The sequence below is a fragment of the Mytilus edulis genome, chromosome 10 (assembly GCF_963676685.1).
Source record: "Mytilus edulis chromosome 10, xbMytEdul2.2, whole genome shotgun sequence".
NCBI classification, from domain to species: domain Eukaryota; kingdom Metazoa; phylum Mollusca; class Bivalvia; order Mytilida; family Mytilidae; genus Mytilus; species Mytilus edulis.
In genome coordinates this window covers 46938944-46953154 of record NC_092353.1, presented here as the reverse complement: position 1 = coordinate 46953154, position 14211 = coordinate 46938944, and the positions used below count along the sequence as shown (strand labels likewise).

At 31.4% G+C, this 14211-nt stretch overlaps 1 protein-coding gene across 1 annotated transcript; it reads left to right on the top strand.

Moving 5' to 3' along the window:
* The first annotated feature begins 894 nt into the window (after positions 1 to 894).
* On the top strand, positions 895 to 9218 carry LOC139491325 (guanine nucleotide exchange protein smcr8b-like). The gene is made up of 8 exons (XM_071278948.1): positions 895 to 1073; positions 1361 to 1490; positions 1877 to 1933; positions 2671 to 2747; positions 3951 to 4028; positions 4680 to 4782; positions 5134 to 5197; positions 7553 to 9218. Exons 1-8 carry the CDS (start codon positions 970 to 972, stop codon positions 7609 to 7611), a joined length of 672 nt encoding a protein of 223 aa, XP_071135049.1. The 5' UTR covers positions 895 to 969; the 3' UTR covers positions 7612 to 9218.
* Positions 9219 to 14211: the final 4993 nt, after the last annotated feature.

Below are 14211 nucleotides of genomic sequence, written 5' to 3'. Positions count from 1 at the left end.
ATTCCCCATTTCCATTCTCAATTTTATCATGTATATATAACATGTATAAATAATTTATAAACTATTGCAAATTCTTTGTCTATAATATTAATGTTTAAATAATTAAGAAGTGCAAGAATTGCAGAAAATTTCTCACCTCTTATTTGTAGTTTACATAATATTTTGGTAGATTTTATTTCTGTTATTAAGCTTTACTTAATTTAAGATTAAATCTAGCAGCCAAATTTTATGTGCACTTGGTTCATATCTTAAATTCTTAAATAAATAAGAATTCTTAAATAAATGGTTCCCAAATAATTTTCATATTAAATTGTATTGCTACTTAACATTTAAGGCAGATGTATTGTTTGAAGCTTACAGCAGGCCACCTGTCCCCTCCTCCCCCCAGCTTAAACATTAATCTCCCTACATCAGATTTCAAATTTAAAGTCACTGTTCTGACTGGGTGTGCGTGTAATTTTACATCCCACACAACCTAATTCCACAATTATATGAGTTTTATGTTATAAAAGGACCAAAATTTTGCTAAGCCTAGAGGAAATGCTGCATGAATATAATGCTACATAATTTTAAAATGCCAGTCTGTATTATTGTGAATCATTTTCTTGTCAAATTTGTAAATAATAGAAACATTTAGTTTCATAAAATTTTGACAAAATACTTACTTCAACCCATTGACACAAATATTAGAATTTCAAAAAACTTGAATCACTCATGTACACCACGTCTGGAAAACTTTATTAGATATATAGCAGTTTGAAAAACACTAAATTTGATCATTGAGAAACTTCACTTTTCATTAACAATAGAATGTGATCAATAAAACATTCAGATGATTTGTACAGAGTTATCTCCCTGTAGTGTTATCTACCACCTTAAGTTAAGTTAAAAAATCTCTTATTTCTTGTAGGGTTTGGAATCACTAAAGTACTTCAGAGCTATAACCATATCCAGAACGTGATATACAGTATGTTAACAGGGAGGACTGTGGTAATAATTGGTTCATCACACTACGAGGAGGAAGTCAAAAATCTGGTGACTGCACTGAAACTATTTCTACCTGGTTGTCACAGGTAAATATTTCTGACTCATTGTGATATACATACAAGTTAATAAAATAAGTGATTTGTTAGAACTGTTATTTCATTTATTTTTCATTGAAACAAATTTTCACAGACTTCATTTGTATATGCATGCTGTACCTCAAATTTAATTGTTCAACCAAGTATATATTTGTAATAGGATTGTGTATAGCTTTTATGAAAAAACATGAAATCAACAAGCAATAAAATCAACTTTTTCATTTTTATAGTTTTGTTGCCCATTTAAAGAATGCTATATATTGTCCATTTGTTTATAGATGTCAGACTAGTTGTATCCAGTGGTCTTCGAAAGCAATAGCAGTTACAGACCTGATAGAAATAAAGCTGATTGGTATTTGTAGACACGAAAAGAAATCGGTAGACAGAATGGTTCCTAAAGCAGTTCAGGTAAAACGAAATAGACTGTTAAGCAGTTCAGTAACTCAAAAACCATTCAATTGCTAACCAGTTTTCTACTTCTAGGGTGTGTTTAGTGACATAATCTACCCAGGAGGGTCTCCCATGAACAGTTACCAGTTTTCTTTTAACTGTCCAGTTTAATAAATAATTTTTATTGGAGATAAATAATAAAAAGAAATAAAAGTATTGATAAGACTGCAATTTTAGTAGAATTTTGCACACCTAAGCCTAAGGACTTATAAAAGCAAACCTGTTTTTTTTACTGTAAAAAGAATATGAATAAGCAAGCATTAAGAAAAGCACAAATGTGTATTTCATTACTGTAACCACATGATGCATCTTTATTACTTTTGTAACTACTTTTATTTTTTCAGAAATACATTACTTTATTGGATGTAGAAAGAAGAGTAATTATTTCACCTGTTTATCAGGTAGGTATAGATGATCGGGTTTTCTACACATTGTTAATGAAAATATCAGCTATGAGCCACAATGTGAACCTTTTTGGCGAGTGAGCGCAGCGAACGAGCTAAAAAGTTTTACATTGTGTCGAGCGGCTGATAAAGTTGAAAAGTAATATTATTTATCAATTAAACAAAGCTATTTCAATAAATTTCAACACTTTTAATCCAAAGATCATCATGGTTATATTAAAAAAATATTTTGAATAGTTCAGCAGTTTTTTTCTAACATCTCTTAAGTAAATAATAGAGAAATTAAATTGACAATCTTTAACTTAACTATCTCTAAATATATCATGTTAGCACTATTTTGTGCAATTTTCTTTTGATCTTATTTTGTGATAATTTTTCATTTCATGCTACTTGCTTGAGATGGAAAATTATTGCTAGAAACAAAGGAGTCACGAAGTGGGGTTGCTTATGAAATTGACATGAAATTGACACATCGTCATAAGAAAAATAGCGCTAAACAGGTTATCATTGGTCACCTCAACTCGATTGCTTTTCTCGCTTTCGCCATACCGGCTTAAGCGAGAAAACCAATCTCGTTGAGATGATCAACGATAATCTATAATTCTAGAGGATTATTTGCAAAAATTCCAGTCAAGAGATAAACTTTCCTTAGCTGCTGTTTAAAATAGGAGAAACTGAACTGTCATTTTTGTCTGAGAGAATTTGAAGTTCCACTTTTTTATTTTTTATTTCAGGGAAGTTTAATCACAACAATTTTATCAAGAAAAAAGTCACTTAAGGCAGAAGAAGGTTATATCCAGTTTATTAAAGTGTAAGTATCCAAACTATCCAGAATATATTTGTAGATTTTATTGAAAAGTAAGACCAAGTTCGGTTATATTTTAGTTTATTTTGATAAAGTTCAACTCCTCCTTTTATAAATATAAGAAGATGTGGTATGACTGCTGATTAGACAACTCTCCACTTTAGTCACAATTTGTAAAAAGTGAACCATTAAGATCTAACAAGGAGCCTTGGCTCACACTGAACAGCAAGCTATAAAGGGTCCCAAAATGACTACTAGTGTAAAACCATTCAAAGAGGAAAACCAACGGCCTAGATTAAATCTATATAAAAACGAGGAAAAAAGAAACACTTAAGAACCACAACAAAGGACAACCACTGAACAACAGGTTTCTGACTTAGTACAGGTGCAAACAAATTCATCTGGTTTAAAGATATTAACAGATGCCAAACCCATTCTTTGACCTTTTTGGTTATGCTGCATTACAGTCAACATTTCCTTATATAGTCTATGTGAAATATTTCATAAAAAATCATTTTTAATAATATTTTATACAAGGGCATATATTGGTATCCCGTTGATGTCGTTGTCGTTGTGGGTGTCATCGTCAGCGTCGTCCGAAGACAAATGGTGTCTGGATAACAACTTCAGTACAAGTGAATAGAAATCCATCAATTTTAACACAAGGTTTATAACCACTAAAGGAAGGTTGGGATTGATTTTGGGGATTATGGTCCCAACAGTTTAGGAATTATGGGCCGTAAAGAGGCCCAAAAAGGCATATTTGTAGTTTCCAGACAATAACTTGTGTTTAAGTGTATGGATCTCTCTGAAATTATATTGCAAGTTTCCATACCACAAAGTGATGGTTAGGATTGGCTTTGGGGGGTTATGGTTCAAACAGTTTAGGAATTAGGGGCAGAAAGCATGAACAATAAGGGTTTCTTGGTTAATGGACAATGAAGACAATTTTAAAGCAGTGTAACTAAATAATACAATGTACAAACATTATTTGCAAGTTGGAATGAAATCAGTATTCGACACAACATCAATTAGCCAAAAACCACATGGAGACAGAAATGTTATGAATAATTCTTAGTTTACATTGAAAAGTACTCTAAAAACATGAAACAAAACAATTGAAAATTGAATGGTGAATACAAAATTGAACAACTCAATTATAGTTATTTCATTTCTTGCCATTGCTAATAACTGAAATCTTTTTTTCAGATCACTTTGTGAATTTTCATCAAAAGCATTTATATTTTTCCATTCATTTTGTCTTGGTACAGTTGGAACACTAACGAGGTAGGTCCAAGTATGAACTAGTTTACAAATATTGAGTTATTAAATACCCTCACTACTGGTGTCCATACCTAGCAGAAACCAATATTGGATATCAACTCAATTAAAAAACTTGTATTCTCCCCTTGGTGGAGTTTAAGTACACCACAGGTCCCACATGTGGAGCAGGATCTGTTTACCCTTCCAGAGCACCTGAGAACACCTCCAGTTTTTGATGGGGGTTTGTGTTGCCTTGTCTTTATTTTTCAATTTTGTGTTTTGTGTACTATTGTTTGTCTGTTTGTCTTATTCGTTTGTAGCCATGGCGTTGTCAGTTTGTTTTTGATCTATGAGTTTGGATGTCCCTCTGGTTTCTTTGCACAATCCTCTAAAAGCCAGTGCAGATTTATTTTTAAATAGTAGCCCCTGGAAATATGTATTGTATATGAAATTGCATATTATTTACTAATGGCCAGATAAAATATTTGCAATGCATGGTACATGTGAACTCTGTTCTTTTATGTAATTTGTGTTAATTGGTTTTGTGTCTTAAAGTTTACACCACAGATATTAATTTTTCAGTGGTATTTTCATATGCAGTGTATATTAGATGTAAAATGATTTTTGATAAAGTGGAAGTTAATGGAAAAAACATTTATTTTATATGAATTTTAGCAATAGAGGAAGTATTATAAGTGAAAGTGATTCTGTGAAGAAGACTGCAACGGCTTTCCTCAGTAAACTTGGAATACAAGACTGTGATATTGACATAATGGAGGTAATAATAAGGCTAGACAATTTATCAAGGTCATATATAATAGTACATGTAGTATAGTCCTAGGACAGATGGCTGTAACAATAAAAGATACAGCTAATTGGTTTGCTTATGATATCTAAAAGACCAATGGCGAAAAGGTTATGCTGTTTACAGGTTTTTTTTTGGAGGGTGTGGAGGGACGACAAATGGTTGTATCATATTTCACAGTCTTAAGTCTAAGCAGATTTTCAGTTAATCTGATAATATTAAATAGACATATGGTCTTAAACTTAAAAAGATATTTTTGTAGCTAAGTTCATAGTCTTATCTTCAGCATTCTCTTATAAACTATGACTATATTTTTTTTTTCAGTATCTTACAGAACTGGTGAAGTATCAGCACATAGAGGATCACTACAAGAGTTTAAACACAACTGGTATACTTATAGTTTAGATTAGAGTTGTGAATAAGCATCTGATTTAATATTGCAGTTCCATTTAAAAAAAAAATGTAGATTCATTTACTTTTTTGGGTTCCAATTTTCATGGATTGAGGAAAGATTGTATTTTCATGGATACTGGATTTACTGGGTTTGCTTACAAAGTTGTATGAAGTTGTGTACTTTGTTTTACAATAAATTTAGAAATAAAGCAGATTTTTATTAATGTGAGTGGGTCATGAGTAGAGCAATACTAAAAAACTCTTAATTGTAATATCCAATGCATTTAACTGTATGCAGATTTGAGGGAAAAAGGAACTATATATCCCTTGCTGGTCTTTTTAGCTCATCTGGCCTGAAGGGCCAAATGAGCTTTTCTCATCACTTTTCGTCTGTCGTCGTCGTCCAGCGTTGTCTGTTAACTTTTACAAAAATATTCTCCTCTGAAACTACTGGGACAAATTAAACCAATCTTGGCCACAATCATTATTTGGGTATCTAGTTTAAAAAATGTGTCCAGTGACCCGGCCAACTAACCAAGATGGCCACCATGGCTAAAAATAGAACATAGGGGTAAAATGCAGTTTTTGCCTTATAACTCAAAAACCAAAGCATTTAGAGCAAATCTGACATGGGGGTAAAATTGTTTATCAGGTCAAGATCTATCTGCCCTGAAATTTTCAGATCAATCGGACAACCTGTTGTTGGGTTGCTGACCCTGAATTGGTAATTTTAAGGAAATTTTGCTGTTTTTGGTTATTATCTTGAATATTATTATAGATAAAGATAATTTGTAAACTGCAATAATGTTTAGCAAAGTAAGATTTACAAATAAGTCAACATGAATGAAATGGCCCCATTAGGAGTTATTGCCCTTTATAGTCAATTTTTAAATATTTTTTATAAATCTTAGTTATCTTTTACAAAAATCTTCTCCTCTGAAACTTTTAGGCCAAAATAATCCAAACTTGGCCACAATCATCTTTGGGGTATCTAGTTTGAAAAATGTGTCTGGTGACCCGGCAATTCAACCAAGATGGCTGCCACGGCTAAAAATAGAACATAGGGATGAAATGCAGTTTTTGGCTTAAACTCAAAAACCAAAGCATTTAGAGCATATCTGACGGGGTTCAATTGTTTATCAGGTCAAGATCTATCTGCCCTGAAATTTTCAGATGGATTGGACAACCGGTTGGGTTGCAGCCCCTAAATTGGTAATTTTAAGGAAATTTTGCCGTTTTTTATTATTATCTTGAATATTTTCATAGATAGAGATAAACTGTAAACAGCAATAATGTACAGCAAAGTAAGACCTAAATTTAAGTCAACTGACCAAAATGGTCAATTGACCCCCTAAGGAGTCATTGTCCTTTATAGTCAATTTTTAACAATTTTCATAAAATTTGTAAATTTTTACTAACATTTTCCACTGAAACTATACTGGGATAATATAGAGATAATTGTAAGCAGCAAGAATGTTCAGTAAAGTAAGATGTAAAAACACATCACTATCACCAAAACACAATTTTGTCATGATTCCACCTGCTTCCTTTGTTTAATATTCACATAGACCAAGGTGAGTGACACAGGCTCTTTATAGCCTCTAGTTTATAAAATCGCAATATTGAATGCTCACTATAATTTCTGAATTAACAGTGTACTTAAAATTGTGGCAAACTATACTCAGAAAAAATAACTAAAAATTAGTATCCTGTTAGTAAATATAAACCCAGAGTATCAAATGTATAAAAATGAATCTGTAGTATCAATAAGCAAAATTTGTTTTTCATGTACATGTTGTGATGGTGCAGAAAAAATTGATAAATCTCACTTTCATTTTTTTTAAGGTTATAATTATTTAATTTCTTTTTAAACTTTTTGTGTTTAGTACATGTTCCTTACTTGGTGAATTTATTTTAGCCAAAACTATTGTTAACTACATAAAAATCATGTGTGGTATATAAGTCAGGATGTTTTCTTGTTCAAATTGTTTCACATTTGTCATCTCAGGAACTTTTTTAGCTTACTTTGCAGTATGGGTTTTGCTCATTGATGAAGTCTGTAAGGTCACCTATAATTGTTAATTTCTGTGTCATTTGGTCTCTCGGGTAAAATTGTCTCATTGGGAATCATACCACATCTCCTTATTAAAATATATAAAAATTAAATTATCATATATACTTATAAATTTGTTAGCCAGATGCAAATTTTCTGCAAAAAAGACTCATCATTGACGCTGAATAAAAATAAAGTACATGCAATTTAAACATACATGTAAACAGAAAAATACAGACATGATTCTAAAGACTATATCAGTGACAATTAGTTTTATTATGCATCTATATATTTCAGGGATTCCACCAAGACCTTTTACCAGAAACATTCATCCATGCCAGCTACACAGATTATAATTATGAATTTCTGCTGATTGTAGAAGATGAAGCATGACATCAATGCCATGACAGACTATTACCTTTGATAAGAAAGAAAAATACAGTTATAAGTGCCAAAGTGACTTCCTGACTGTGATAAACTTTTAGTACATGTGTTGATTTAGGGAGTCTTTGTGTTGATTAAGTAGCTGTGCCAGTGTCAGAGATTTAATTTGATTTCCTCTTGGTATGTTACAACTTTTTTTTTCAATTCTCCATGAGGGATTTTAAGCACAAGAGGACTAAATGCTCCTCTTCAATTGTCTTACAAATTTTTGGCTCATTGTTGAATTCTATACAGTTCCCTTTAATTGCTTACATCCAATTTATTTGAAGTGGATAGTTGTCTCATTTGCAATTGATTATATGGAAAATTGCTTTGTTCAAAAATAAGTGTTGATCAATTATTAAAAAAAAAATGTAAGCTCCTTGGAAATTTTGATAAGCAGGAAAATTGCATTGTTAGTGCTCTCATATGTACAATTCTTGCCAGATTTTTATGAGATTTATATGATCAATGTCTGGGCTAAATTTGAAAATCAGTGCTGATTAAATATTTTTACAAAAGTTATGCCCCTTGGAAATATTGGTTATATGGAAAATTGCATTGTTAGCACTCATGTTACAATTCATATCAGAATTTTATGAAACTTATTTCATAGGTTTCTATCATCAATGTCTATGACACTTTTAAAAATAAGTGCAGATCAAATATTTTTAACAAGTTATGCCCATTGGAAATATTAGTTAAATGGTAATCACATTGTATTTGCTCTGAAGCCTTTTTTTTATTTAGTTATTGCCTTTGTACCTTAAATAGATAAATATACAATATAAGGTCAATGAAAAAAAAATATAAACTTTTTTATATGAGGCTGAGAAACTGGGGAAGGGCAAGGTTCTACCGAGCCCTTCCACAGTTTTGTGGCAAGTACAAAAAAGTTTATATTTTTATGACATTGACCTAATATTGTTTTTATACTGCAACTTAAACTAATACATTGATAGGTTATTAAATCATAACACAATTGTCAAATTTATTTTGATCCCTTAATGAACGCCTGATTGCGGAGAAAGTATTGACATTATACAAAATATAGCTATGTTACTATATTTAGGAAATAAACACAATTAGTTGCAGTATAGAATAGATGCAATGAGGGGGACATTGGAACTCTGTTCTTTTTATTCTTTTTAAAAATCAGATCATTATTTTATATGATTTTTTCAGATTGATGCATTTGCTTGCGTGATCATAATATTCAGCAATATGTTTACTGATTATGTTGAAATGTAATTTTAAAGTGCATATATGATTTATTATTATTTTATAAACTGCTGTTAGCATCTTGTTATTAATTGTTATAATCAAATTATGTGCAATTTTAATTGTTGATAATATTAAATGAAAGAATATTTTTTTATTTTCCTAGAGGCTTTTTTTAAGCCTTATAATATCTGAAGTTGTAAATGAGAAACAAATATTCAGAACTGAAGTATACCAGATGCCTTTTGGGGATTTAATGTTTGCTTGCAGTAGTTCTAAGACACTGAAGTTGAGGTAGTTAATACACAACTAATATTTCAGATTGTTAAATGAAGATGGTTATTAGCCTCTGTATGTTATCAATCAATAGCTTTCAAGCAAACCTGTTTATTTTTATGATGCCCTCAGTGTTTGTTATCAACCATTTCACCTAACACCAATGCCATATGGTTGCCTATGATTGTGTACATCTACTTCATATGAACTCTAAAATACTGGTATACTTATATCCGGTTTAAGACAGTGTGACAGAAAAAATATCCACACTGTTAACAGAACCACATGTTCAACATACTTTACTACAATAAATTTCACTATGTATAAATTTTCACCTATTAGTCTATGTCAGCTTTACAGTTTTCAACAAATTGTGCAGAAACTGTCTTTGTTTCAAATAAAGAGATACTTAGCATGAGTTAAGTGTTATCCTGTCCAGTACTACATACAAAATTGCACATAACATTTCATTGCATATAAAATAAATACCATCACTGTAAGGTAACTAATCAAATTGTCAACCCTTTTTTCCTGTGTACAAGCTTTAGTAACCATCTAACCTCACGTTTCCAAAATATTCTATAGAAACCCCAAATAAAAAAAGAATGGTGTTTTGAAACACCAAGGTATAAGTTTATGATTCCGATTTTTGTTACTGCAATGAAATGTAAGATTAATTTCATACAAATGTCACGTTCAAGGGAATATTTTTTTCGACCCATTTTTCGTATGCAAACCTTATAAATCTAACCCTAACCTAAACAAACTCTCAAATCCCTGACTTTGAACAATCATAACCAAATAGAATATGGACACCCATAGCAACATGATAGCAAATGAAGGCAAACACAAAAAGAAAGATGCACGATTGAAATTGGATTCAAATCAAAGTAACTACTATCTATTAATTCTTCTTATTTGAATTGAATACCAATTTTCGTTAATTTTAAGGTTACTGGGGAACCAAAAGTTTACCAAATTACATATTTTTATTTGCCATAAATGCAGACTTGAACAAACCAAGCAATCAAATATCTACAATATGTAACTATGTCTCAATCTACAAAAACTTATCCACGAAAAAAATGAATCCACAGTGTTATAGTCAGACATATTACCACCATAATCATTATACATTTCTTTCAAATACTTGGAAATGGTTTCTTTACTAATACTGTTAATATTTCTGATAAATAACAACTTAGCGGTGGTTTTTATGTTTACTATGATCTTTGATTTGTCCATAACCAGATAAAAGGGGCAAAAGATACAAGAGGGACAGTCAAACTCATAGATCGAAAATACACTGACACTGCCATGGCTAAAAAAGAAAAAGACAAACACACACATAATAGTACACAAGACACAACATAGAAAACTAAATACTAAGCAACATGAACCCCACAAAAAATCTGGGTGTAATCTCAGGTGCTCCGGAAGGGTAAGTTTAAATGTTGTAAAGTGTTAACAAAAATTAAACACACAAAAACGAAACGGTACAATTAAATAATCGTTGTATATAATGGACAAACTCCAAAATAACTAGATTAACAATAAGTACCATAGTCAGATAACTATTTACCTGCATTGCTGTTATGGAATTTTCTGTATTTTTGTTTGTCCTTGAATTATCTTATACTCTGAGGTGTTTTTTTTTAAGAAAATAAAGGACGACAAACAGATTAAAAAAAAATAAGCAAAATAAAATTACACAGGGAAAAGAAAGACAACAAACAAACAAAAAATTCAAAAGACAAGCAACAGTACACATAACCCAACATAAACAACTAAAGACTGAGCAACATTAATCCATACAAATACTGGGGGTGATCTCAGGTACTGCAGAAGGGTCAGCAAATCTTCCTCCACATGTGGTCCCTGAGTTGCTCATGGAAGCACAAAATGGTGATAAATCTAATTTGGTTGATCACATACGTCGAAAAAAGGACGGTTTCGAAGTTTCGACAATTAAAACATATTTGTCTTCATCTTTTAACATATTTTACATAACGGTCAATCCACTCATAATGGCGTCCCAATTTTTTTTTTACGAAGGTATGATTTAAACATCACCACAGGGACCTCTTGGTTTAATAGCTTCCTTGCATCAGCAACCATCTATTATGGAAATCATGACAGGGAATAATACAAGCCCTAGAATATCGTATCAGCTGGGATATGTATACTCTATATGCAGGGGCTGGTAGAATGTTGCTACATAGTGAAATAAAGGAATCTACTTGTAGTTTAAAACTACCCTTGATAAGGTTATCATATTTGGAGCTAAAATTCACAAACCAACATGATCAAATTATTATTATCATATATTCTGAATAAAAATGATAAAATACATGGCATTGCTTTGTACGATTGATGTCTCAGTGACCTGAACTTACAATTTGATGACTATGTTATCTATATATTACTCGTCTAAACATCAACCCAACAATGTTAGATCTGTAAATTTGTTTTCGCAAATTTTTGGTTCTTCCCTCGCCGGGATTCGAACCCATGCTACTGTGATATCGTGACACCAAATCGCCTGCACTGCAGCCGTCCCGCTAGACCACACGACCACCTGGGCTCTGTATATATATATGTCATCATGATGCAAATTGGCAAATGTTATGGTAATTACATCTCTAGGATCAGAAAACATAAATCTGATGAAGAACAGATAAATGATTTGGTAGACTTCTGTATGCCATAATGTACAACGAGAGAAAAAAAAAGCATGCTTTGACGTTTGATATATACCTTCAATGTACACCCATGACATTTACTTTTTTACACATTTTGAAATATATAACATGATTAAGGACAAACATTTACTAGTTTTCGGCCTAAAACCTTGCATAAAAATATTCATCCTTTTTTAAAGATCCTGATAGTCAATCGAACGAAAGCAGTTATTTACGTATTAGGAATTCACCTAATGCTCTTAGATAAACAAACTTTGATCACGTAATCTAGTTCTATATATCTATATTTTGTACTTGAAGTCAACGAATCACTTAATACAACATATGTATCACATAGAAGCAACCCACGTCAAAGCTAGATAAGCATGATTAGTGTACCTTCACATTCATTAAACAGCCACACTCAACCTGTCTAAAGTATAAACGATTCACATACCAATATCACTTCCAAAAATGTTGGTTTTTATTTCCTAAAGACAGGGACACTTTCTATACTAACGGAACTCGTGTGATAATTTGTGTAGACATCGTTATAAGTGACCAGTCCCGTTAGTATAGAAAGTCCCTGCCAAAGACGAAGGGCAAAATAAAGTAATATGCAGAATGTAAAATAAAAAAGCTTGAACTATAGTCCGAACCGAAAAAGTAAAACATTAATGAATTTATTTAAGTAAAATCACACTTGTTTAGACAGATAACCTTTTGAAAAAGAATGTAATTTACGTACTACAAAATCACCTTATGCTCTTGGATAAACAAACTATGATCTCTAAATCTAGTACTATATATCTATGTTGTACTTGAAGTCACCGAATCATTTGTCACTAAGTACATCTGCCACAGAGGAAACAAACAAACTTCAAAGCCGAAAAAGAGCGTACCTTCACATTCATTAAACTTTTACAATCAACCTGTCCAAAAGTATAAAAGATTCACATACCACTTTGCCCAAAATGGTGGGTTTTATTTTGAAATATTATTGCAATTTTTAAAGTAAAATCACACTAGTTTAGAAACACTTTAATTTATGTTTTGTAATATTTCATCGTTTTTTTTTGCTGGCGGATAAGAGTGTTCCTTCACATTAACTTAACTGTCACATTCAACCTATCCAAAAGTATAAACGATTCACATACCAATAGAGCTTTTTCGCCTAGACAAAAACGAAATATAGTTATATGCTCAATGAAGAATAAAAAAATTAGAAGAATAGTCCAAACGAAAAAGGGTTAACAATAATAACGTATAAAATTGAAGCAATTTGATTATAATCACATTGTCATTTGAACAAGAAATTAAATTTTAAACATGTGTTATTGATTAAAATTATTTTATTTATATTTTGTTATATTTCATTATGGATTTTGCTGGCGGAACTTGCATTAGACAACTTGTATTCCAACATAATCCAAATCAAGCGAATGTAAGCAAACATAGACCATTATAGTCCAATAACAATTAACATATCCAATGAACACATACTCTGCTTCATTAATTAAAGGCATGACACAATGTGAAACAATTACAACATTTAAAAACATTGTAAGAGCTGTTTATCTGTGTTTACCGTTGTATGGACAACATGGACAATTAAATTACATTTTTAAAAACATACAGTGTTGATTTATGCTGTTTATTTGCAGAACATCTCGTATTTTTGTTTAGGTAGCACTCCACAGTTAGGTATGTAGTTTCGCATTTTGGCCCCTGTGGATTTTTCAAATATGAGAGCTAGTGTGCAATAAACTTCATTTTTGGATAGCTGAGTATTAAAATAGCCTTTGTATTGGGTTTATATGAACATCAAGATTATGTAATGTATGTAATATAGGCTGTTTTCTGTATGAGAGTCCGTATTTGCATGTCCCTACCATACATTGGTCCGGCAATTATTGTAATGTTTTTTTCCAACTTTTTATCGCACAAACTTTGTGATTGGATTTTACGAAAAAATGAGGCGAAAGACCCCCATTTTTTATTTGATCATTATGAAGATTTATGAAAACAGTTTCTAAAAAGGTATCACTCAAAGGCATTGAAATTCTAGTTTGATCCAAATTTTGGGGGGATATGTGACATGTCCACCCCCCTTTTTGCAATATTTTATGGTAAATAAATGCAGAATGTTGCCATGGATACACATAAAAGGAATTAATTTTCACTCTTTTAACTTTTGAAAATCAAATCTATGGAATATACGGATTACATACATATGCACATGTACAACACAAACAGTAAGATTAATGTATTAGAAATCCAGGAATAGGAGATGATAAAATATTTTGTGGCTCATTTTTAATTTTATTTTCTAACTGTGGAGTGCTACCTTATGGC